General features: G+C 40.6%; 1 protein-coding gene across 3 annotated transcripts; it reads right to left on the bottom strand.

Annotated features, from left to right (window-relative positions):
* Positions 1–82: 82 nt before the first annotated feature.
* Positions 83–27,395, bottom strand: git1 (G protein-coupled receptor kinase interacting ArfGAP 1). Of its 3 annotated transcripts, XM_007236812.4 has the most exons (21): positions 26,860–27,395; positions 22,827–22,960; positions 21,642–21,754; positions 20,546–20,651; positions 20,248–20,334; positions 18,763–18,893; positions 17,556–17,650; positions 17,387–17,429; positions 16,748–16,774; positions 15,952–16,000; positions 15,490–15,562; positions 14,617–14,714; positions 11,963–12,074; positions 11,716–11,843; positions 9,425–9,577; positions 8,558–8,848; positions 5,281–5,361; positions 5,080–5,156; positions 4,419–4,589; positions 4,126–4,189; positions 83–3,479 (listed from the first exon to the last, which is right to left on the bottom strand). In XM_007236812.4, the coding sequence occupies exons 1-21, from the start codon at positions 26,909–26,911 to the stop codon at positions 3,264–3,266; spliced, it is 2,301 nt and encodes a 766-aa protein (XP_007236874.2). In that variant the 5' UTR covers positions 26,912–27,395; the 3' UTR covers positions 83–3,263. The 3 variants fall into 3 exon arrangements, with proteins under 3 accessions (XP_007236874.2, XP_007236876.2, XP_007236875.2); XM_007236814.4 differs by lacking the exon at positions 8,558–8,848; XM_007236813.4 differs by lacking the exon at positions 16,748–16,774.

Here is a 27,395-nt window from a genome sequence, read left to right as displayed (position 1 = left end):
AAACGATGAATGACATTTCATACTAGCCCACATTATGTGCACAACCGTAAAACACACACAAATAAGCATTCTTGTAGGACAATTAACTTTTTCTGTCTTTATTACAAATGTACAGTTTACGAGTTTCTATTATGATTCCGCCGTTTTTGCTTAGTTGTTTATTTTATACAGTTTAACTCTAAAAGAAATTCTCCCATCAGCAATCTCAGAACAGTCATTACAAGTACAGTGCAGTGAGTTGGACTGAACTGAAGAAGAGACTACGCAAGAGTAGGTCGTGGATGCTCGTCTGTGTGCATGTCTGTGTGAATGTGAAAACTTGGTTCATGTGTGCATTGACTGCTTGATGGCATGAGGCTGCATGGGACAAAGGCAGACATTAAGCTTCTACAATTTACAACCAAAGGAGCCCAACATTGTGCTGGATAGATCATGAAGTCGGTACGTGCAAAGGCTCCTGCTCTCCCAACACAGGCTTAAGGCCTACATCCCCATCTCTCCTCTTCTCTCAGTTTGGTGCTATAACCTCTTGGGTTCTCCCAATGTATAACAACGGTCACAAAAATAAACAACTGGGTAAAACATCTCCCAAGAACCACCATTTAACAACACCATTAAGCCCTGCAAAGAGGCTATTTTACCTTAGAACTTGTGCTACACAGAGTGAGAGGTCAAAGAAGATGGAAGAAATGGCAACTATCAAGACAACAGATGCTACAGAGAATCAGTCTGGTAGAGATGTGCAAAGGCAATGATCACAGATTCTCTCAGATCTTTTTGACACATTTTGAAGGGAAATGTATCATCTCATTTCCCTCAATGCAAAAAAGGCAAGTGTCTGTAGTGGATAAAGTTGACATGGGATAAATTAACAATGTAAGAAATAACCAAGGTAAAAATAATGGCAACTGAGGAACTTTAAGGCTTATGCTGTAGCAACGGAAACATATGAAAGCATCGGTTTAACACTAAAATAGCACTGATGACACATGTGAGTGAAGCTGTTGTGACTAGACAAGTGTAGGTTGGTGGTTCTCATAATGTGGACCAACTGGAAGGCCCTGAGGACTGGTTTAAGAACCACATGTGTAGACAGTAAGGGCTAGACATTTCATTTGAAATGTGAATGTAGTCCAAACGGAAGCATTTCCATTCCATTTTTTTCAGACAGGACTGTGTGAACAACTTGTGGCCTCTGGCTGTCTAAATAAATGAAACGTCAGGCTGATGAACATGGTGTTTAGATTAAGTAGTGCTCAGCTTGTCCACGCTATCACAGCTCTTCAGTTCATCACCACCCCCACAAACATCATTAAAAGCAGGCTACTTCTCTGTTAAAATCAGTGGGCTGTGCTAAGAGCTGTTCAGAAGTATCCTGCAGTCCCCCGCTGCTGCCCCCGCTACAGTTTCACCCACACTGGCTTCACTGGTCCTGGATCCACTATGGGAGAGCTTTACACAGAACAGCAGCTCAGTTTTTTCCCATTACTGTAACCTGCTGAAGTGCCTTGGAGGAGAACGTTGATGGTGATGGTCTTCAACCGGCAACATTCACTTCCTTGTAGCTTATATAAACGTAAGGGTCTTGTTACATTGACAGTAAATACACATGCTTTCCGATAAAGTAAAAACAAAAGAAAAACGAAAAAAAAAAAAAAAAAAAAAGAAAACATGAGACATACTATAAAAACCTGATATTCTCAGAGAAGAAAAACAACAAATCTGGTCCAGAAAAGAAGGGTTCAAAAACCGCAGTTCCCTACCACACTACACTACTAAGGACGTTGATTTGATGCTCTCAAAGAAAGTAAGATGCAAGAAGAGCTGGGAGGGAATCCGTCCAACCAAAGTGGAGCAATTTGCTTCTGAGGATGTAGTGAAAGAGCCACTATGGAGGAACAGTGATGAGATGGATGAATTGATCCGTCTCCTCATCTGGATGAGAGGCTAACTTACCTTCTTACATCGCTGTACACGGTTTTCTCAGTCAATGGTGTCATTTGACGCTGTCTTTGTGCTCAAAAGGAGAGGGTAATCGCTACAGTGTTCCCCATATACCCCTCATTTTCCTTTGGCTATGATGAACGCAAGGGATTTGTACACATAGTGACACATGTAGTGATCCTAACATGTTCCCCTAGAGTACAGGTGTGTTCTGTACTCAAAATGTCATGAAGACTCACAGATTTGTCAACTCCTCCAAAACTGTAAGGGCTGAGTGTCCCATTCAAAAACACTCCCCCATTTCATGACCCATAAGATAAATGAAATAACATAACATACATAAACAACAAAACAAACAAAAAAAAAAAGAACATAATTAACAAAAGGCAGAAGAAACCATCAATGACACTGATAATCATAACATTAATACAAAACTATAGTCATAATCATTACAATAAATTCCAGTGTAAGTGTTTTGTTTTTAAGTCTGAGCATTTGTCCCGAGAGATATGGGCCAGTGGAGTGGCATTCAAGAAAAAACAATGAAGATGGAACAAGAAGGAAGAGTAAGAACTTTAAAAAGGAAAAAAAAAATAAAGGATGAGAAAGTGAGGAGAAAAAAGGCAAAAGACAAGTGGGGAGAAAAATACACATATAGGTGCTAGAGGCTGTGATCTGGTTCTCCCGGACTAGGCTGAGAGTGTGCTGTATACACTTGTTTGTTTGTGTGTGTGCGTGTGTGCGCTAGTGTTGAATGAGCATGTGAATGTGAAAGAGAACCAGAGGAGCAGCAGTGAGTGTGTTATAAGGCCACAAGCACCGACCTGTGTGTGTAGGTATGTATAAGAGTGTGTATTCGTATTTGTGTGTGAGTAGGATGTGAGAATGGAAGGAGTATTTGAGTGAAGGAAGGTAGTGTAGGTAAAGAAAGATCCCAATAACAGAAGAAAAGTCAGAGATGGAGTGAGATGATTTGCCGCTCCGAAAATGGGCCTTTCACCAAGCCACCCTCTCTCCTCATATTGGTGGTGACGGCTGCTTGAAGCTTTCTTTCTTTCTCCTTTTCCGTTCGCTGTCTTTTTGCCACTATTCCTTTCATGCTTTCTTTCATTTCATTCATCTTTCCCTACATTCAACATCCATGTGCTTTGTTTCCATTGCTCTTTTCATTCAGAATTTCACAGCAGCGCCCTCTGTTTGCTTCTAGTCTTTTTTTTTCTTTTTTTTTTTAACCACCAGTATGCCAACTCCTTTCCCGTTTCTGTAGTGCGTGCCCATGCCTGTCTCTCATTAAGTACACGTCCTGCTCATCCACTGGGTCACTGCTTCTTCTCGCGGGTGGTGATGGTGACCAGCTGTTTGGCGGCCTTGGCAATGTCATAAGCGCACTGGATGACCTGCTGGGTGAGGAGCTGGTAGTCCACTGTGCTGGCTGATGGTTCAGGAGGCGCTGCCTTGCGGCACTCCACCTGTAGCCGAGAGGCGCTTGCTGCCAGCAGCCTCAGAGAAGAGCGAACAGCGTCCAGCGCCGGCCTCTGTGAATGACAGAAATAGAGAGAGAGAGAGAGATCAGTCACATAAACATTTTTTGTCCTTCCTTTCCACAAAATATAATTATATTATTTAAAATGACTTGAGCTGAGATTTATTTTTTTTTAATTAAAGTGTAATGTGTAGCTTTTACATTAAAATACAGTTTTAAAATCATTGTGATCTTACAGGAATACATTATAGAGGTTTTTCTGATTGCTGTCTAAACAAAGGACTGTTTGACATGTATTTTTCCGCTACACAAGCAAATGTTCTTAACAACTGGCTTGCTTTAAAGATAATTACTACTTTAGGTTTTTTGTACTTGTTTACGTTTGAGTTTACGTGCTTTGCACTGAATGTCCATGTGTGTGTAATTACCCAAACAGCAAAAAAGGTCACAAAAAATGGTACAAGGCCACACTAAACCCCAAAATTCTGAATATTAGCCTACAACGATTGTGTAACCCGTATGTTTGAATTTATCTACCTGTTTGCTTTATGTATGGGAAAAAAAATAGTGTTCCCACTAATTTTCCCAAAGTAGCATATGTGTAATGAGTGCTTATTCACAAACTTAGTTCACAAAATTAGTTTATAAATAAAAAGGAAGGTGCTAAAAGAGTGAGAAAATGGGAGATGTTGACTTACCTTTGGAAAAAGAGAGGCCATCTCTGTCACAGCTAAATGGATCTTCTCTGAGCATGGCACAAAACTAGAACCAAAGCAAGAGCCCCTATTACTGAATCAATCTTCAGGAGAACATATTGTCTTTAATTTGCTTGATTATCTGTAAAATGCTGCAATGTTTATGTTTTTGTAGCTCTACAGGCTGTACTGGCCTGTGAAGATCATTCATTCATTCCTTAAAAAGCAATAAGCTAGGTTCTTGAATTTAACATTTTTAAATTGACTTAATTTGGCAAACAAACAATAGTACCCACCTGTCATGTTTGAACTCCTGTGCCGCTCTCAGCAGTTCCTGAATGTTCTTGGTGACCTGCTCTGTCTTCAAGATGACATCTTCTGTGCAAGGGAGGGTGGGGTCTGGCTCCCCACCATCACCGCTTTCCTCTACCTCTCCTCGGCTGTCATCTTCGCTGCTACGTCCCACACTGCACACACCATCACACCAAACACACAGTAGGACATCAATCACTATCAATCACAACCTGTTGATACAGTTACACTCAAACTTTATTAGCAGCACTGTTCGAGAGCTGGAGTACATAAACGTCCATTATTTGCTAGCTACACTATATGGAAAATGGGAATGGAACCCTAGCTCACTCATTGTTTCCACTGTACAAGGAATACTTTCTACTAGATATATACTGTATGTAAAGAGTATTAATGAGATAAGGATGTTTATTCATTACCTTCACACGTCACCATAATTTTTAAGAACACATTTCCACTGCTCCACAGATTAATGCTGGGGGGCTTTATACCCACTTAGCCTACACCTGGCATTTGTCATGGTATCAATAGATTCACCCTTATCTGCTTTAGAGAGTAATTTTCTACTGTATTAAACAGTAGCTGAATATAATCATTAGAAGGCCGGTCCACAATTTTTTTTACAAATTACCAGATTACTCTTACCCAAGTGAGCCGTCATACGTTTGAGTATTGTCATAATCACTATCCGTGCCGCTTCCATGTTTCTCTGTCTTTGGAGCCTAAAAAAAAGGACAAATGTTTCATTACTAGTTATTAAAAATAATTTCTAAATAATTATTTTTGTAAACTACTCATTCATTTGAGATAACATTACAACTGATGTGCAATTTGAGCACGACTCACCATATATCGGCCCACCTCCATAGAGGCTGAGAGGTGTGGTCCTCCATAGGGTGTGGGGCCTGCAGGACCCCCTTTTCGCATCTGAGGAAATGTTCAACACAGTTCAAGACTTAATCAGAAAAAAAAGCCAGAAAGGGGAATCAACCGACGAGCAGAAATTAGAAAGAAGGAGACTTCAGGAGAGGTTTCTGCAGAGAACAGAATCGAGCTGTGCAGTAATTCAAGTGCACCGTGAGACTGTTATACTACTTAGCAATCAACGAAGCAAAAAACAAAAGGACATAAAAAAGGATCAGGAGTTTTGTTCAATGTTAAAGTCTGAAGAATGATACAGACGGATTTCAGATTTCGTCCTAAAATGGAAGACCTGGAATAGCAGAAGCAAGTGGATTTAAAATTAACCAATTTTTTTTTTACATCCTTACTTTAGAACTGAGGGATGCCAAAAGAAGAAGTGCCAAAAGTCATGGGATAGGAATACGTACATTTGTGGTTAAACACTGGCTAGTGTGCTAATGGCAAGGCGATATAAATTACGCTTCGAGTTCAGTGGAGTGCCAAATGTGTGCAAGGAATAAATCATACGAAACATTACCATCCCACAGTGGACAGCGCAGTGGGTGGTAATGATCGTGACGAGCAAATATTGCATCCACATGCATATCCCAAACATGTGACATCTCAGTGTATAAAATTAAACATTTCTACATTAAAAATACAAGATCAAAGGCTATCGACTTGTTTGCCATATATTATCCTGCAATAATACTTAAGACACTGACTCAGAACAAGACACAGCTTGCAGCTTAGCATCATAGGACTACCTAATGCCTTACTTTACCTACAGTTATTACTATTTTTTAAATAATTTACTAACTCCAATAAATATCCTTATGGTGTCAAAATAGCATCAGATATTTTAAAAACCAAAGGTAAAATCCATAACCAAGAAATTTAAATTTGAAAAGTAAGCAGAATATTTAATAGGGGTGTCACGATTCTCTAAATCCTCGATTCGATTTCATTTTCGATTTGAGGGTCACGATTCGATTCGATTCTCGATTTTCTTGTTTTTTTTTCTTGTTATTATTTTATGCCTCATAAAATTTAAATAATATATTTATTATTATTATTATTATTATTATTATAAATATTATAAATATTATTATTATTATTTATTAAGATATATATGGTAATGCCATCTAGTGACTTTTTTTGGTAGCAACAGTGTGCACTATTAAAACAAGCAGTTTATCAGAGCTGTGTGTGGATGGCTGGTGAAACTGCTCATTACATGAAGCTGCAGTTCTTCATCCAACCACTAGTCGGAGCTGCAGCAGCAGCACAAGCCCCGCTCTCTTCACTCAGTCACTACTTCAGTACAGCCCAGCCACGGGCTACAGAGCTCAGCCAGTCCGTTTTTACTGTTTCTGTAAACAAATAAAGGTTTTAACCCCACTAACCGGATAATACAGCTCACTACAGTTCATCTTTCAGCCCCAGCAGCTAACAGCAGCAGGTTAGAACAGCCGACACGGAGGCACTGCTCGGATTACATTATAAACAGGTCAGTTAGCGCGCTGCTAACCTCAGGATGTTTATAACTACGGAGTTTAGTGGACACACCACGGCCGCCAGGTAAGTCTTTTAAAGGCTACTGAAGACTATTAAAGGCTATTAGAGTGTAACCCCTGGCTCCCAGGGGTTACAAGAGGTTATTGAAAGCATTATTGGGGGGCAGAAATCAGTACAGGCTGGTTAGATAAGTGATGTGGGTATTGTCTTATAAATATTTACACATAACTTATATCTCTCCTGAAAAGCTTTTATTTTAGTCAGAAACACGCTTGTGTTTACTTTATCTGAGAGAAAGATGTTTTTTTAATTCAATGGAAAGCAACAGGTGTAGTCAATTATAAGTTTAAGATTTTTAATCCACCTCACTGTGATCTATAGTCAGTGTTCTCAAGTCACACTGACACACGCATTTCAGCGAGTTCACACGCTCTCACCTGCGCGCACCCACCCCTCCCTTAGATACAGATACAAAACCTGCGCGCCCAAACCCCGCCCCCCCCCTCCCCCTCCCCCTCCCCCGTTGGACAGATAAAAACAGTGATCACACTCCCGCCGACTGCGCTCATGCAGTGGCTATCTCTATTTAAATGAATAGGATGCGCTGTGTTGGTGCCGCGCCATTTGCGTAGCGCGCTGCGCTATTTGCGTAGCGCGCGCGGGAGGGATCGTCGATCCTCTTTTTGACTTCGATACTCGAGATCGTGACCTCATTTCGATTCGATTTCGATAAAATATCGAGATCGTGACACCCCTAATATTTAATATTAAGGAGTGTTTAATTTTTCCGTTTTGTGTTCTACCTTTATAAGAAATATGTTTTCGCTTTCAGTTAATGTTTTCAGTCAATGACCGAATAGTCCCCACCCACCTGTAAAAACAGGGTCAAACTAAATTCTTGATATAAATAATAATCCGCTTATTTTTAAATTTAAATTTCTTGGTTATGGATTATACTTTTGTTTCTTAAAACATTTGACCCTATTTTGATAGTGATAGGAGCAAAAAAGATAGTGATTGTGCCCAAAAAGTGAGCGTGTATCATCACTCAGTTAAACTCATTTTGCAACTTGTGTCTTGCAGTGACAACCTGTTTTTTTGAAGGTAACAGTGCAGAGAAAATAAATTAAAAGAAACAGCACATTCAGTTCAAGCCAACTCTCACTACTATCAGTCCACTGATCAGACAATCAGGCACCTGAACATTCCTTAAACCACGTATAATCTACATTCCCAGCTAGCTCAGACAGCAGGTAAGCACAAGACAAGCTCATCTTAAATCAGACAGCCTCTCTTGGCACATTAGCCACAGCTTCTGATGGCAGAGATGCCATCACTCCACCCCTAATCCTGTGAACACCTCCAAAAACAGCAGAAGTTCATGCTCCTGACTATGATTTATGTCATGTTGACATCAGCATGTGTCATGTGTCGTTTGGAGTGACGAGTATTATCCAGAGGAAAAAAAGTGCAGACTGTGCTGATGTATGGCCGTGAGGTGGCAGTAGAGGGCAGTGTGCAGTAGTGAGTTAAGTGAGTCAATGGTGAACACAAAAACCACAAGTGTAAAGCAGGGGCTGCCAAGGCGGAAGAAGCGTGTCACTGCTGGTGAAGGTCCACAGAGAGAGACGGAGAAAGAGTGAAAAGAAACGCAGGTCAGAGTGCAAGGAATCAGGCCGGCTGCTAGCGCTCGCACACTTACGCTGAGGCCGAGGGGCTGCAGGTGGCCGGTCAGGGAGTCCAGCGCTGGGGCGAGGGTTTTGGGGGCGGCGGCTCCAGGCTCGTACATAGAAAAGGCCTGTCTGTCCCTGCGGAGCGGGGTTGAGGAGGGCGGGGCCAGGCCCGAATCCCCACTGACTGATCCTCCGCCTCCCCCCGCCACACCCCTCACCCCGCTAGGCCACAGAGGCACACCGCCGCCCCCAGATAAAGCTCCCGTTGCCCCAGCCTGGGCCCCCCGCAGCGATATGTTCTCCGTCTGCATCCGCGTGATCTACAGGGAATGAAGGGGCATCAGCAGGAGTCACACACATACACACACAAATGCAAACATAAAGAGTCATTCCAATAAAAGGTTTGATGAGAGGTATACAGGTAAAGACTGAATTGAATCATGCAGGGAGTAAAAGATCATACTGATAGAATAAGGGGTATTTGGGTCAGTAGGGTGTATGAGAAAGGACAGGAGTTATTCTCAGGGTGGGATAAATAGATATACTGCCATGTGCACAGTCTGGTACTTGCTTAGGTAAAGGGTGGGGCTGTAATGTCTTGCTCTGTATGTGTGTGTGTGTGTGTTTGTATAATTACAGTGACACCCAAAAAACAAACAGACAATGATTGACACAAATAAAATACAGTGACCAAACACAGAAATGATGCCTGACCTCTACAAAATGTAAAACTACATTTATGCTGGAAGTAAAAATTGTATAGATATTAGTTACTAAATTTTAACTATAATCTTTTAATTTCATTTCAATAACTGATGAAGACAATACTACCTAGTCAAACTTTTCCTTCACGTTGAGCAATCTTCTTTTGTTCTAATTTGTATTTGCTTACGCACCTCTTTCTGAAGCCTCCTAAGCTCTTCACTCAGGTTGTTGTTGACCTTCATGAGCTGCTGGACTTTGGCCTCTGAGGAAGCCAGGGCTTTCTTCACTTCAAGATACTCCTGCAGTGTGATGGGTCCATCCGACAGGTCAGACGAGTCCATGCTCTGATTGTAGAGCAAACAATGAACACCGTGATTAAAATCAAATGCAATCAGACCGTCTTAATGTTTTTATATTTAAATAAAACATAACAGGATAGAGACCTAAAAAATAATAATATATATGACCATTTCACGTAAACTAGAGGTGTCCCAAACCCTGCGGATCGGGATGAGGGCTGATCCAGGCATGTTAATGAAGCAGATATTAGTAATTTTATGCTGGGTCAGTGTAACGATTGTTAATTAAATTTTCTGGCCGTTTTAGGCTAAACGCAAAAATAGAAAATTTGATGTAAAAACTTTTAATTTTTTATATGTAGTGCAGTGTAGTGAAATATACAAAAATGGACAAATCTGAAAATCGAGAGAAGATTCATCTTTTCAATTTTCCTAAAATTCTGTTTGTGAAAGGCTGAAACGAAAAACTAAATAGAAGAAATTGGATAAAAACACATTTCTTTTTCACTGGAAAAAAAAGTTTCATACCCAATTTTCTATTTTCGAATTTAGCTTGATACAGTCAGAAAACTAAACTGCTAAATGTTACACTGACCATGCTGGATTTAGTTTTAAATTTTTTTTTACCGCTGTATTCAAGACATTACAGACATTATTTACAGCTGGCAGCAATAAAGAGTATTATAGTTTGCAGTGTGGACCTAGTTTACAGTGAAACATAAAAACGTCTAAATAAATACTATAAAAAGATTTTAGGATAGAGAGAAATATAACACACAAAATCTCTTTCATCCATGCATGGTAACCCAGAACTTTGTATGTGTAAATCCAAATATCTGCATTAGTTTTGCTGTCTGAGTGGGCTTATCTTTAAATAGAACAGGTAATTTTCTGGACAATTTATAATGGGTCATGCATGTTACACAGTCTGCACCTTTTCCCTAAACCACAGAACATTTCCTGAAGTGAGATTTCATCAGACCAAGATTTCACATCAACAAACAACAGACATCATTATAGACTGTGCATCACCATAAACACACAAAAAGAGATTCCACTGAAAACCAAACATGTCCCTGAACTCAACCAATACAAAGCACTGAGACGCTATGATCAAATGGTGGACAAATTTATACCGATATTTTAAAAGAAAATCTTTAGTCCAAATGTTAAAGAGAAAGATATGGGCACAAATCTATTACAAAAAAAGGCTTGCAACACACCCTTGCAGTCAGATACATATAAAGGAAACATTTACCGTACACAATTCTCATTCTTTATGTAACATCTACCACATGCAGATTATATCTGCCCAATATCATTTATTTTAATCTTTGACACACAGATTGCTTTAATTTATATTACCACATTTTGGATCTCTGAAGTTACGAATAAACATAATGGCGGGAAAAAAAACACAAATTTAGTGCAGATATATTATAAACGCAGAAACCGGTCACTGGATCAAATATGAATGAGAGTTGCCAAAAAAGCCAATTAGCTTGCTGATTACACTGCAAGCTGAAAAGGGTTAATATTATTGTGGCTCTAGTGTGGAACCGCCCCATCAATGCGAAGAACTGCACAGAAGCCATAACAAGTGTCACATTTTTTATGAATTATAGAGCCAAACCATATTGTTTTAGTGATCAAAACACGCTGTTAAAACTGTCATTTAGGTGCCTGGTCTTGTGTGACTCAAAATAACTGTCCAACTGTGCTGAAAGACTGTGTGCATGATCTGCTTATTTATAATACAGTTTCTTTCTGTATTGCACAGCAAGTAGTGCCGATACACAGTCCCTGGTGCAGCATATTACACAGTTACTTTGGCTCATCCAGTGCACTTCCTGTATATAAAAGGAGCGTGCTCAGACACAGCTTCCTCTTTCCAGCTGCAGAACAATGGCCCACACATCAGAGATCCGAGTAAGTGCTGATGTCATCACACAAGTATGGGGCAAGGCAGCCCATTACCCCGCAATGCATGCTGGGACAGGCTTGGTGCTTTGACACAACTGCTGCTGTCTGCTGCTCTATAGCCCATAATGGTTTAACAATGAAGCTTTAAAGCACATACAGTTAGAGCCCCACAGAAGTAAATCACTCTCTACACAAGCTCACCCAGAACACCTGATTAACTGCCCCCCGCATACATAATACATAATAGCAGAGGATCTGACCTTGGCACGGTTGTTGCGCTGGGCGTTAGTGTTGTTCTGTGTGGTCAGCTCACTGTCTGTGTCCTCGTCAGAAGCTACGCTGTCATAGTCATGTTGGTCATCGTCCGCCTGGCCCACATCCAGAGGCTCTGAAATGTTCAACAGTGTTAATATGGAGTTAGACACTCTGTTAGCTCTAGGCTCGATTATAATTCTAAGTAAGGGTATATAATCTTAGGCTGCGAAAGCAGAATGCAGCATGTCTCACCAGTGGGACTCGTCAGTCCTTTGCCTTGCTGCCTTCGTTTGGCGTCACTGAGGATGTCGATGATGAGGGTGGCAAACTCTCGTGCATTAAAACGAGCCAACTTCTGTCGACCCTAAGAGAACCAAGATGCAGTTTAAAAGGGAGTATAGCCTAAATTCTGCTTAAAACCTGTTACAAAAAAAACTTGAAAGCAGCTATACAATGTAATCTGCTACTAAATGATGGGGAGTACTTATGAGTATACTGGGAAAAAAAACCACCCACAAATTCAATGCAGCCACATAATAAATAAGGAGATAATTCAGTAGTTAAAATATGAATGGGGAGTTCTTGTAACGCAAAAAGAGCCAACCAGCTTGCTAGCCACAAGCTATAAAAAGGGTTGACATTATCGTAACACTTACAAATTGCAAAATTTCCTCAGTTACATAAAAAAAAAAAATGTTTTTCAATTTTACGTTTGTTTTTGACAGTCAGGTGCTGTTCGGCCAACATAGGCCAGTTCTTTCTGGCAAAAGCACAGTTTTTCGAAGTACCTTACAAACTGTAACGCATGGTGGCGGAAGTGCTTTGCTGCAGAAGAACATAGATGCTTTGCTTTTAGGGACTTGCCCAATAGTTGCACTGCAGGACAAAAACTTAGCAGTTTCAAACAAATGTTTTTTTGTTTTTTTTGTGACACATCTATGCAACATAGATAATATCAGCCCAAATTAATTTATTTTATTTTAATCTTTGACACACAGAGCTCGTTAATTTATACCACATGTTGAAATACTGACTTCCAGTGAAATGTGGTGGAAAAGTCCTATATGTCTATATGTCATAAAAATAACACAACATCAGTTTTTTAAATAGCGTGCATCCCTATTTGCTACTATCACTAGCTCCTCTTCACATCTATCTATCTATCTATCTATCTATCTATCTATCTGAAACACTTCTGCTAGAAAAATATTTCTGTATACCAGATTTATGTATGAAATTTAATAACAGAAACAATTCATAATAGATTATTCTTAAATGTACGTGGGATCTTTATTTTTAAGCTCCTTTCTGAAGTTAAAATACTTGAATGATTACGCCATATGTTGCATCATTAAAAAAATATATATATTCTTTATAAAAAGATGTCTTAATTTAAAAAAAAGTACTAAATGTTTTTAATACCATTCTAAGCTGATGACGTGGCACTGTCTACAATGCATAGTGTTTAACCAGTGTGTGTGCATGTGCGCGTATGTGTGTGTCATTTATAATCAGTACTCAGCAGCAAGCCGGAAATTCTTAGACTGGTCAATCACCTCTCGGGAACCAAACAGGCCAACAGCAGTCTATAAAAGTCTGTTAAAGCCCACAGTGAAGGAGGGAGTGGGGGAAAAGAGACAGAGAGTCCCTTAGTGGAAATGGTGAGAGAGGGAGGGTTCACAGCCCTCAAACTACTGGAAAAACATATTTTTCTCTTCCTTTCTTCCTCACCCTCTGCACACTGACCAGCACTGGCCCTAAACCATCGAAAAAAAAAACACAGTGTCTATTTTTAGACCTGTGCTTTTATCCACCCCACTCCCTCTTTGTCTCTGCCACAGCCCAGACATCATCATGAAGCCAGCTCTGCCCTTCTGTTCTCCCTACTGGGCTCTTCCTCAAATCCCTGCTGCACACAGGCTGTTCCTCCTCACTGTCTACGTCAGACTGCATTGCTCACATCTGGGTCTGGGCTGCAGCCTCAGCCACACACTGCCATGCAGCTCTCCCACTGGCTCCCCACAGCCAGCTGGGTGCTCTCTCTCTCTCTCTCTCTCTCTCTCTCTCTCTCCCGCCCTCTCTTAAAAACAGAAAAGATTCAGGGGGGTAGAGCTATTTGTATTGTCAGCATCATAAGACTCTCACTTACAGTTAGAAGGACAAAGAATACTAAGAAGAATACATTAGAGTAGGAGAGGAAATAAGGAAAAATGTCCTCAGTCTTAATACACTTTACTATATGCCCAAATATCTGTGAACACCGCAACTAATGAATGAACTCAGCTACTTTAAGATGCATCCAATGGTGTCACAGACGCCAAGCATACACACAGCTTGTCTAGTCCCAACATAGAAAAAAACAACAATGGACCTTCTGGAGCAGATAAACATGAACCTGCTGACACCATGTCTTATGCCAGGCATGGATTAGAGGGGTGTCTTCACAGCAATGTTCTAGAATCTAATAGAAATCTCTCTCTATATAGTTGAAACTAGTTGCTCCAACAAAAGTAGAATCAAAACTTGTTAATTGCCTTGATTTCAGAAGAAGAAGAAAAAAAAGAGAAGAAGAAGAAGGTGTGCCAATACTTTTGTTCATACATTGTATATCAATGTTGTCACACAAAATCCTTCTTTCTGTTTAGTGGAATTCAGTCAGTAAATGTAAACGGGCTTAGTTCCAAGTAAATTTGGAAATGTTCTATTGGTCCACACATCACATTCATACATTCTAATTATATTCAACAAAAGTAAAAAAAAGACAAAAAAAGAAAAAGATAAGAAAAAACAAGTGCAAATTGGTCAATTAATCTTTAAATGATGACCCGTGTAACATGCAATGTTTTCAATTCATGTAACCAGTTTTTTTCTAACACCAATGAGATGTGTGTGTTTGTGTGTGTTACCTGGTTGCGTGTAGCTGAGTATTCAGGGTTGACTGGCAAAAAGGGGACTGCACTCCTTTCGGTAACAAGAGTGCTGTGGTTCTGAGTTGTTAGCCAAACTGTAAGAGAGAGAATAAGAAGAAAACGCAGATTTAAAAAAAAAATCAATTTTGTACAAAATGAAAAGCAAGGTCATCTTTTCGCCCACTCAACACCCACACTAACATCAAGCTGTACAGGGATGAGCCACATTTTAAAAGAACTCTTATTACTCTCCACAGAGCACACACACACACACACACATACACACAATCACACACACAAAACAGACTGCCTGCCCCTCCCCTGCCTGTATACGTGTGTGTGCGCGTGTGCGTGTGTGTGCGCGAGTGTCTGAGTGTGTGTGTGGGTAGCCCCCCTGCCTCCTACCCAACCCTGCTTACCTGCAGAGACTCAGCCTGCCACCCCAGTGTGCTACAGCTCAGCTCCTACTTCGCACAGAAGGAAGGAGAGATAGAAAGAGTGAAAGGGCGAGGAGAAGAAGGAGGAGGAGAGAATTCCTAAGGCACTCTTTCCTTCACCAGCTCACTTACACTCTCTTTTCTTTCTCTCTCGCTCTCTCTCTCTCTCTCTTCCTTGCTCTCTTTCCTTCTGCGTCCCTCCCTTCCCTGCAGTCGTACTGCTTGGCCAGTGCCCTTCTATAGTCAGTGTTTATAAAACACCAAGCAATCAGTCTCCACGGACTGGGCTGCTAGACGTGAACCCACACTTTCCACTCATACCACAGCCGCAGAAGGCTGAAGAGAAAGAGGAATAGAGGGAACAGGGGACAGAAAAAGAGGGAGAGGAAGAGAGAGAGAAAAGATAAGTAAAGCAAAAGAAGAAGCCTCTTACCTGCATCATTCTCCCTGCGGTCCACCTCATCGTACACGTCCATGGCCAGCTCCTCGAACAAACGGTTATTGAGCTGCATGTCACACAAACAAAATATCAATATGCTGCATTTAAATTCAGAGGATGCCAGAGTGCACAGAAGTGCACACTAAGTGCACAGGCCATCCAAAAGCACAGAGGCAGGCAGAAAACAGGAGAGTGGTATGCACAGACATCAGGACCACATGTGGGAAGCATCTGGGAGAAGCCCATCAGAGCAGTCAATAAAGACCAGAGACAAGGAATTGATCCTAACGCTGCACACTTACTGAATATTTAACTCAAACAATCCTGTTTAAGTGATAAAATCTACCACTAAAAAGATACACTAATACCTTTAATAGTAGCTACAGGCCCACGTTAATCTCTGGATGACTGGGACAAAGAGAATAGCTCTCTCTGATCTGCATCCTGAACACTCACCGCTTGCAGCTTCTTCTTGGCGGCCTTGGCCAGTTCAGACAGGTCCAGGCTACACAGAGACAAAGACACAGACACAGGAGTAAAAGGACGCCGCAAACGTACGGACAGAGAAAGATGAGGAGAGAGAGAAAGGGGGGAGGGAAAAAAATAGGTTGAGGGTGGATGGATGCAGCATGGTATCAAGGCAGGAAAGGTGTCAAGGCCGGAAGGAAAAACGAGATGAGCGGGAGAGCAGAACTGCATGGTCAAGTTCAAGTTTGCTGAAGGTTTTCCAGATAGGTGTCAACTGTTTGAACTGGCTGTTATAAAGTTTAATTGTACTCAACCTTAGTACAAATCCAGATAAGGACACAGATATGGAGGTCTTCTGTCCACACTCTATACTCAAAGTCTGTGCATATTGTCTAAAAGCTTATGGATGGTGTCTCTTTCCTCTTTTTGCAGTAAGTATATACTTTGGACTGTGATTTTTTCTCTAGTGGATGAATTGTTTAAAACCAATGCAAATATACAGAGTGTAGAAGTAACATGTAGGGATATACTTTATGTTTGTACATAAAAAAATGTATAAATAAGCCTTTACTGTGTTCTCACACACAAATCAATATCAGCCACTGACTAATTTAAATTTATTTTACTTTTATTCTTTTTTTGTTTAATCAGAGATCAGACCTGTGCTCTGTTTGCCCATTTTGTTTATCCAGGCTTTGACACCCATATAAAGGGAATATAAAGAGTAAAGTGAAGAAAAAGGTGAGGGGATTATGGAGAGGGGAATGAGAAGAAGGAGAGATACCTCTGCGTTGGGCACTTAGGGCGAGCTCTGCCTCCATAAAGCGCAGCAAAGATGGAGAGAACACAGATCGAGTGAGCAAGATAGTCAGAGAGAGACAGAGACACATACAGACACAGAGATAGAGAGGTAGAATGAGAATTAGAGAAGTAGAGACCGAAAAAAGTAGATAGACAGACAGACAGACAGACAGACACACAGACAGACAGATAGATAGAGTGTGTGAGAGAGAGACAGAGAGAGAGAGACAGACAGACAGACAGACAGACGGATAGACCCATGTCAAAATTCTCACAGCTCAGGTTAGTTATGTTTGACTGTTAGATTGCCTTCTCTCAGCAGTGGAGAGTCTAATAGACAGTCTGCATTAGTGAAGGAGCTTGTGGACCTTCAGCTCTAATGCAGACTGACTGACGACATGGCGCAACCTGCTGGCCAACACACTCAAATACACCCACTGCCAAGGCAGATCTGTGTTACATGCCTGCTGAGAGAAGGCTGTGGTATTTACAATCTACAAGTCTTATTGTGCAGAGGCATTTTTAACATCACAATACCAACTGACCCATTGTAGTAATATAAAAACATAAAAATACAGTCCTGTCCTGCATGCAAAACACACACACAAGAGTTTATCCGCACCTGTCAGCCATTTGAGGGATGATATAATGTCCATTCTTGTGATCTGCAGAATAAATGAGAGAAAAGATTACACATTAGCATCCTTATCTAGTTTCGGTCCACATTAGCCATTACAGGAACAAGGGTACACACACATCCAGCCGCTCCAAATGACTGGACATTTACTGACCTGGGCGTCGGCCACACAGGTAGAAGGCCAGTCTGTCTGTAAGCTCGTACTGACATTCCACCAGGCGCTCAGCTAACTCCACCTGTCCTGCTTGCCTGAGTGCCAAACAGAAAAAGAAAAAAAACGACCATCAGGTTGACCAAAATGAACTCAGTATTTATGATCACCCACAGAGGTGTATACTGTACTTACTCATTAAAAAGTAGGGATGCACCAAAATTGTGCACAACCAAAAAAATCAAACATTTAGCCAATGCCAAATACCAGATTTTTATTAATTTTCACACTTTTAACATTGCCTAAATTAAACAGGTCAATGAGAATTAAACCCGATTAGTAATTATTCAGTATTATAATATAAATTTTCTTTGATTTTCAGATTTCCACTAAGGCTGGGTGCAGCAGCATTAGCATTAACAGCTAAATGCCGCCCGACACTGAGGAATCCTGAGTGTTCCAGTTAGCCAGGGCACTATCCTATGGAAGGTCATGTGGTCTGATGAGTGCAGAGCAGATTTGCTCTGTTCCAAAATTATTGGCACATCAGGTTAAGAATAAAGGCAGCTGAAATGATGTACCCATCATGCCTAGTGACTACCGCACAAGTCTGTGGGGGCAGGGCTATGATCTGGGGTTGCTGCAGTTGGTCAGGTCTAAGTTCAGCAACATTTTGTGCCCAAAAATGAGGTCAGCTGACTATCTGAATATACTGAACCACCAGGATATTTCATCAACTGATTTTTTCTTCCCAGATGGCATAGGCATATTCCAAGACGACAATGCCAGGCTTTATTAGGCTTAAATAGTGAAAGAGTGCTTCAGGGAGCATGAGGCATCATTTTCACACATGGATTGTCCACCACAGTCCAGTCCCGAACCCCATTGAATTGAATATTTGCTCAGGGGTCCAAATATCCCATTATCAATGAAAGATCTTAAAGAACATTTAAGCAACCCTGGACAGAAATAAAGGTTGTTACATTGCAAAAGCTTGTGTAAACAATGTGTATATATATTTATCATAAAGCAGGACAGTATGTACTGATCTTATCTAGCTCTGCATCTACAAATGCAAGCAAAGATGGTGCAGATTCTGGCACTGGCTGCTGCAGTTTCAGGAGCAGGGAACCTGGCCTAGAGGAGGAGTGCCTTGGTGTTTGAGTATCTGCCCAGTAACCTCTGATGGAGTGCATGTCTGTGTTTATACCTTGCATAATCCATGGGTGTGCGGCCGTTGATGTCTGGTGCTCCAGGGTCAGCTCCATATACTACAAGCAGTTCAGCCTGCAGGACCTGTCCTGCCTTAGCGGCCACATGCAGAGGGGTAGTGCCTTTTTCCTGCAGTCAGAGAGAGAGTGGACACAGTCAGCAAGCACTCCAGGAAAGCTCCTCGCAGTCCTCACGTTATTTCAGGGGATAACTAGGGAAATGCCTACGACTGTATACATTGTGTGGTGTTATCTGGTGAGTTAAGCACTCTTAAACACTGGACAACTTTTGACAAGGCGCCCTGAATTAAAGTCAATAATGCAACTTAAAGTCAAATAAAGGTTTTTACATTTTAATGTTAAATTTTCAACATATTACTTGAATTTATCAAATGTTTACTACAATCAAAGACAGTGAACAGCTATACATTTAAAAAGTAGGTAATTCTAGATAGTTTTGTATGTCTTCTTGTTTGTGGACACCTGTTCTTTCACCATTTCTTCTTCAGATATCTACAGTAATAAATAGCTACACTTTTTCATGCAGCAATACTCTCTACTATGTAGGAATTATTTACCCAACCTCAGTTTTCTGTGTTCTACTGCTCTATGGACCAATGCTGGCAAGATTTATATGCCTTAAGGTGATGCCTGACATTACTGAAAAAGCTATGGTCTGCTTTCCTGTTTGAAGGGTGAGGGTATTCACCATTATTTTTCTCCTAAAAAAATGTTTTTAAAGATACACTAACATTTCAAATTGTGTTCTATTGTCTAAATTGCTGCATTGTTCTACGTAAGAATTAGACCTAAACATGTACTGCACTACAAGTGTTCAACAGACATTATTTACATTTCATTTTATATTTACCCATTTAAATGATACTTAGAAGGAAAAATGCAGTGTTAGGAATATTCCCCAGGGACTTTTTATTGTGGTTACATTTTTATTTTAAAATTTAACCCTTGTTTGCAAAGGGGAAGACTTTTGTTGTTATCCACTTCACTACACCACCATATTTTTTTACAATGCAGACTAAAGCCATTAGTATAAGCTGGGGAAAAAATTACAGGAACTGAACATCTGCCACATTGTTTTCCTGTCACTACTCATTGTTGGAAAATTTTAGTATCTCTTAATTGAATAACACAGAAAATCTGACTTACTATAAATTGTGCTCATGTGTGGCTGCTTCTAAAACTTTTTTGATTAATTGGGAAACGCTTTGTGTGGAGATTCTACAAGCTGTGTGTGCACAACTGGCCACCTGTGTCAGCAACAAGAACACCTTTAAATGGGTGAATTCGTTAATTAGGGGTCTGTTTAGTTTACTGTTTAGCGTGCTGGCTAAGCGTTTATTGATCTCATTATTAATGCCCATGCCTAAACAATCAGGAAGGTTTTTTTTCAACTCACATGCCACTGCTGATTGGTACAGCATGTAAAAGTTCACACCGCAGTGGTAGAGAGATGGGAGACTTACGGGGTGAAAGAAGTTGGCCTGAGCACCGAGAGACAACAGACGCAGACATGTCTCCAGACTCCCAGTTCGCACACTCGAATGCAGTTGCTGCGAGAGAAAGAGAGAGTCTATGAGTCTCATTAGAATTGCTCAATAATGCTAAGGCAGCCTCCATTATTCACAAGTAGGGCATCATTAAGGGCGTTAAGAGCCCTCCTGCAGGGCCCGCATGTTCAATTCCTCAGTGGGAAGCAGAGAGCAGAAGGAAAAAAGGATCTGCCTCTGCTCACACTAAGCTGACCTTTCTGAGCTTCCTCACCTTGCTGAGGTCCTTGGTGGTGACCCCATCATCATCACGGCAGGGCAGCTTGTGAACGAAGGCAAGCATCTGATACTTTGCACGAATAAACTCAGACTTGGTGGGGCTGTAAAAAGAGGCCAAAAATGTAACTAAACCCATAAAAATCCAGCAATAGCTGATTGCACTCTCAACAAACAAGTGAAATACATAAAATTATTCATCTGAAACTGAAATTGATAATGTCTATGCTAACATCATGTTGACAATTCCTTGATGTCAGTCCATATAGGATAGACTGCTCTTGCTTATATTTCTGACATAAACTGTAAACTACCAAAAGCTTTAATATGGGTTTCATAGAGGTATGGGAGTCAAATTCATATCTTGGATATTTCTACAGCCTGCTGCTGGAATGAGTCTACAGCGTGGCTAGGAAGTTACTCTGCCCCACTGCAAGGGTTTCTCTAAACAAGGACTTGGACGTTTCCAAGGCCTGATCCTGTAGCAGCTTTACATCATCATTTGGATGCTTTCTAACAGCTCTTGTGTGGATGTTTCAAAGGGTGGCTGTTGGAGTTAATTCACATTGAGGACAGGACATTTTCTAGGCTGGATATGTCTCTATGTAACAGGTGGAATCCCTTTACAGCAAGCTGAGGGACTGATTGTACTTTGTGGCTCCGAGACTCTCAGGCTGAACAGGACATTTTAGCAATGCTCATAAGGACTTTATCTGGGCCAGCAAAGTGACTTTACTTATTGTTCTGGTGTTCTGGGGAGTTGTTGGGGAACTCTGTGAGACTGCTGGGGCTGTTTTTGTTGCATCTCAGAGATTAAGAATTTTCTAAATAAAACTTAAATGTAGAATTGAACTTAATATTTTAGAACTCCAATAATTAAACTTAACCTTAACATTCTGCTCTTCAAGAGTGTAATAATTAAGTTAACAAATAGCACTTTGCAATATTTAAAGTTACCAACCAGCATTTTGCTTGTGATGGGAGAGCTATATTGCTCTGTCCAATATGATGAAAATCCACCCAAGGCTGTACAGATTTTTTTTAACAGCATGTGTCACAATGAAAAGACATTAATCTCTACACATTATACTTACTGCACTTTATCTTGTGGATTAGGTTTCCTGCGACCACTCTGAACCTGCGCAGGGTCCAGTAGGGAGTGCTCCCAAATGGAGTTAGCACCATTACTGGCTAGAGTCTGGACCATCTGAAACACAAAGCAACATTAAAACCATGTATTGAGTCACGCCTACACAGAGAAAGACCCTGTTATTTCAATTATTATTATAATGTTATTATTTCAGTGTAGAATAAACACTGATTAACTAGAACATTATATTTCTTCACCCATTATCCATTGAGTAAATGGGAGCAGTTTGTACTTCTATAATTACAGACTGTAGTCCGTCTGTTTCTTTGCATATTTTATTATCATCCTTTTACCCTGTTTTTCTATGGACAGGATGCCACAGGACCATCACAGAGCATATGTTATTTGGGTGGTGGTGTGTTAGTGTGTGTTGTGCTGGCTGGGGCTGCACCGATTAGTCGATATAATCGATAATGTCCAATATCAGTATTTTACACGTTAAAAACAACATCTAGACATTGCCTTTCAAATCTCATGTCCAGCTTTTTTCATTGTGTTTAGAGATAGAGAACATGGCAGAAACAATCATTGACTAATAAAAAAAAAATCATCAGGTTAGTCGACTACCAAAATAATCATTAGTTGCAGCCCTAGTGCTAGCATTAGTAAAGACACAGAAGTGCTGCTGGAGTTAAAAAAAAAAACACTTCAGCATCACTACTGCACTGAGAATAGTCCACCTACAGTGACCTCCGGGCAGCGTCCTGCACTGATGAATGAGCGCAGCGACAGACGGTCTTCCGTCTCTTGACTTATCACCTACATGTTGGAGCAGCTAGCTGGGCGGACGGTGCGTGGATGGTATTTAAAAACTGCAGGAGCACTGCTGTGCCTGATTCACGCCAACCAAAACAACACACACACTAACAAACCATCACTGCGCCTGTATTACAGCAATGGTGAAAATGACCCAACACCCAAATAATACCTGCTCTGTGGGGGTCCGGTGGCATCCTGACCATTAAAGAATAGGGCAAAAAGAGGATTAAAGTATGCAGAGAAGGACTACAGCCTGTAATTGCAGAACTACAATGTGTCCAGTACGAACAGTGGAGCTAGATATAGATAAAAATGAATAATAGGTGTAGAAATGAAGGTGATATATTTGATCAATGTATGTGCCAAGTACCTGTAGTAAAGAAGGGGGCCAGCCGCTGTGGCGCAGATGCTTGACGATGGAGATGTGGCGTCCCAAGCTTCGATGCACAGAACAGCACTCATCACAGATCAGCACGCCCCTGTTTATACTGCTCCATCCCGGATCTGCCAACACAGCATAAAACTCACTGAGAATCCCTTTAAAAAACACATCCATCAAAACGGTCCTCAAGAAGGCCTGGAGTGCCTGTCATGATTGAATTATAAAACGGACAGCGTATTTATTCTTTTTCCTGTTTCCAGCTACAAGCAAAGCGTTCACAGTTTTACAAATCCTTTTCTGAAATAGGTTTCACCACTGTAGCAAAAGGGTTTTATATTCCTATCAGGTTATCTGAGGCAACACACTGTTCCCAGATGAGCACATCCCCACAAATCTGGGTCTCTGAGGTGGCACATGAGGCAAAAGCTGCCAGGAGAGCAGTGCAGTCAGGGTGAAGGTTACTCTAACGTAAAAAGTAAAATGACCAAGTACAGAATGACAGAAACATGCTGCCGGCTTTTACTGGCCTCTAGAACTTCACTAAAATTATACCAACATAATACAAACCTTCACTCCTGGCAAATACCCTGTGTAAGGACAACAGTGAACTAAATATGCATAAATGCATAATTACTAGAACAGCAGAAAAACAAAAAAGGTAACAAAAAAAGAACAAAATACGTATGAGAAATCTAGAGTGTGACCATGTTTCTTTACAAGAAAAATAAATGCACCTCAACTATACCTACTAGGATAAGCAACTATACTAGTAATCCCACAAGAAAAAAAAATCAGTGTAAATTAGTTTGCATTGTTACCCTGTACATTGTGAAAAATGTGAGATTTCTTTGTTTCGTTTTTAAAGATACATCTAGCAACCACTTCTTATTTAAATACATTTTTTTAAGAAATTGCCCCAAACAACCAGAGTAATTTAAAAGAAAATAACATTTTTAAATGCAAAGTTAAAGGGATTAAAGAACACAAGCCAAAGAAGTGTGTGTGGCCTAATAATGAGACTTTTTTTTTTACAGTGAGCCTGAAGGCATTCTCAGGGAAAAGCCTAGCTGTCAGCAACTGGAGCTCTTTGTGATGATGGCAAAGATGAAACCAAAACTTCACTTGAATCAAAACTTTACTCTTCTGCTTCTACTCTTCTGCTTAGATTTTAGATTCAGATTTAAGTAGCAATTGCAGGGACAGTTAACTTGATTTATTACATAAGTTGTTATTTTTTTCTGACAACCCAATATTACATACTTAGGCTATGACTAATCCCTGTGCAAGTTCACATGAAAGCATGACAAACAGCTGATCTCATGAAACAGGGGATTCGTCAAGTGGCTGCTGACAGGAACAGTATTTATAGGCCCTGTTTAATGTAATTTATCACTCATCCAGGATGTAGTCAATCAGCCATGACATGTTAAGTATCTGATGTTTGTTTCTTTAATTTACAACAGAGGAGATGCTTCGCTAACATTACACATTACGGTCAAAATCTAATTTCCATAAACAGATTCCACAATTTCTATACATTGACTTACATGTTTCAGAGAACTATTCCTCTAACCCAAAGTTTGGGGCAGTGAGAGAGAAAATACAGGGTTAGGTCAAACTGAAACCTGCCTTATGAGAGACTACAATTCGATCTTTAGCCTTAATCTTGCTTAACATTATTTCATATACGTGCTCACACACTTCCGCATTGTTAAAGTGCAAATATTGCAACACAATATTGTGTTCTATAGCCACATAAACAATTTTCTTCCCACTTAACAAAACAAAACCAAACAAACAGTTACACTGCACAACACGTTGCTTTACATCCACCCTTTCACATTCACACTGCAGTACAACAATTATCAGCTCCTCACCAGCTGACGCACTCAGCCCCACTTTACACCACACCATTATATGCATTCCTCTGGCATGTCAAACGTGACTATTACACGCTCCTCAGCAGCAGCCAGGGAGCTGCAGTAATATGGGGCAGTAATGACAGAGCAGTAACAGAGTCAATCAAGTGCCCAAGACACCAGCTAAAACTCAGCACTGGTGCGGGAGAGTCAATGTTGTTGTCCTTAGTGCTGACAATGTATGCTGGTAACTGCATCATGCTAGAGGCAGACTGCAGGTAGAAGCTCAGGAGCTACAAATCAGTAGATGGGATGGTGCAGAGAGAAGGTGATCAGATGAGAGTGGGGACAGAAAGACAGAGGGACATTCCTGGAAAGAGAGCAGCTGTGGGGTATGACAGCAGCTGCCATTCTGCCCCCTCTTCCCTATGGGGCAGATGGGAGCTTCATAAGCAAGGCCAAGGCTCCACTGATCTTCAATAACCTGACTGTCATTAAGAGATGTTATATCAAAAGACAATGGGATGACAGCTTAATAAAATATGGTTTTACATAGTGAAAACAAAAGAGATATAGAAATATAAGAAATATAGAAACACTGCTTCCAATAGACAGGGTTGGAGAAATTAGTTATTTGCACTGGTATGTAGTGTGAACAGCTTGTAATTTTGTAAAGTGAAGACATATAGTAAAAACTCATTTGCGAATGTGTTTAAAGACATTTCTCTTGTTTTTATTCCATTGTGATTTAAGTGTGTATTTTTTTACTTAAATAAGAAAGAATTTTAATTGGCATTAGAGTCAGACTGATAAATAATATTCTACTAAAAGATTGGTAAACCAGATGTGCCATTATGGTCTTTTCACCTAAAAATGAGCTGATTTTGCAAAAGTCTTGTTCCAAAAAAAAATGATAACAGGATACTGAAGCCATAACAAGCCATGGTACATTCAATTTCAGCAATTAATATACTGTTTATCAATTGTTATAGTATACATGCCATTATAAGTGAATGTGGCAGACAATAAACTACCGAAACGTGACATTTTTCTCAAGTTTACTTAAGAATTAATTTAAGTTACGGTAGCTAACCTAGTTAATGGTAGCTAACCTATAGTAAAGTTTTGTGCTAAGGTTAGCTATCCAGCTAACTGTCTATGATGTGACAGAATAAGCAAATGTTTCTTAAATTATATGACGTTTTCAACAACAAATTATATCATGCATAATTAACTTTAGAATCATATTTAATGGATGTAACGACCAGGATGTAAACTCCGGTTAAAGACAGTGTCAATGACAGCTAGCTAGCGTTAGCGTTAACTGTCTAGTTTCAGTATTACTAACGCTACTAGCTACGATAGCTAATGCTAGCTAGCTAGGTTACGATGTAGATCGTCTACAGCAGCTAGCCTTAGCCAACTTACCTAGCTGAGCTAACTATTTATCTAGGTACTTAGTTATTTTTCGCCACCGTTATTGTGCAGTTATAGGCCAGGCATTTCTGATAAATGTCCCGCTTTGACATTTATAATCTAACGCTATATAACTAATTGAGTCGGGATACGCAACAGAGGTATGCTAGCTAGCTAAAATTAGCCAACTAGCTAGCTTGTTAACCTTAGCATTCTGAATAGTTACGCTTTTGACTGGATTAGCAGGTTAGCTAGAAGACTACGCAATGTGTGTTCATAACGAGTAGCTTACATGTTATATAGACTATATAGTAGCTAATTTATTAGACAGGTGAAAGGATAAATAATGTTAATGCTAATGTTACGTGGCTAGCGCGGATGCTAACAACAAGCAGAGCCCGATATATAAAACTCGCCATTACATTAGCCTGTAGCTAACCCCGTTTAACCAGTCAGCCGGCTAACTAACAGCTACAGAGTTTTCTGAAATAGTTAAACACAACTGCAGCCGCCTTATATACGGTCTAATGTTGGTGAATATGATGGACTCTTCATGTTAATATATGTTAAGGCCCTGGTCACTTTCTGGCCGAGGTTTGCAGGCCGTTTCTCCGTTTGTTTGTTGGCCCAGCAGCCGTGCTCTGTGTCTCTCCGCTCAGCGCCAGCTCGCTTCAGCCCACTAGACACAATGTTAACTAGCGCTAGCTAGATCCCAACAACGCCTTGATCCATGCATTTCAACCTACCTGGCGCACTGCAGTCGGCACACACCTCGCTCCTTTGGACTTTTCTGGACATGATAAACGCCAAATATACGGCGAGGCTTTACGAGATAATTTAAATATTCCAATCCAGTATCGGGGATGTTCGACGCTCCAGTTTAGCGACGACTGCAGCCTTGATGCCGCCCCTGAATGTCCGGAAGCCGGCGAAGAGCTTTCCAGGGCTCCCGGTCCTCACCCTTCTTCTCGCTCACGTCTTTTTTTCCTCCGTGTCCTCCCTCTGCTCCCACAGCAAGGAGTTTACGCTTCGTTAAAACCACACAAACACTCCCTTTTCCCGTTTGAATGAGAGTTAAATCACTCTCATAGGCTGTATAGAATATAATTTGGGGATTTTCCTCTATCCCACATTTATGTAGGTATTAGCCTGTTCTATCCAAGCCCCATATCCAGAGGCAAGCGGAGGGAAAAGACACGGAAACAACGTTTTATTTACATCCTGCACCCCACACACATTTGTAGGCTGTGGCAGGCTGCATACCGTCTCCCTCTGACGTCCT

Source organism: Astyanax mexicanus, chromosome 18 (genome assembly GCF_023375975.1).
Source record: "Astyanax mexicanus isolate ESR-SI-001 chromosome 18, AstMex3_surface, whole genome shotgun sequence".
Lineage (NCBI taxonomy): Eukaryota > Metazoa > Chordata > Actinopteri > Characiformes > Acestrorhamphidae > Astyanax > Astyanax mexicanus.
Note: the sequence above shows the minus strand (reverse complement) of the source record. Positions and strands in the feature narration are given on the sequence as shown.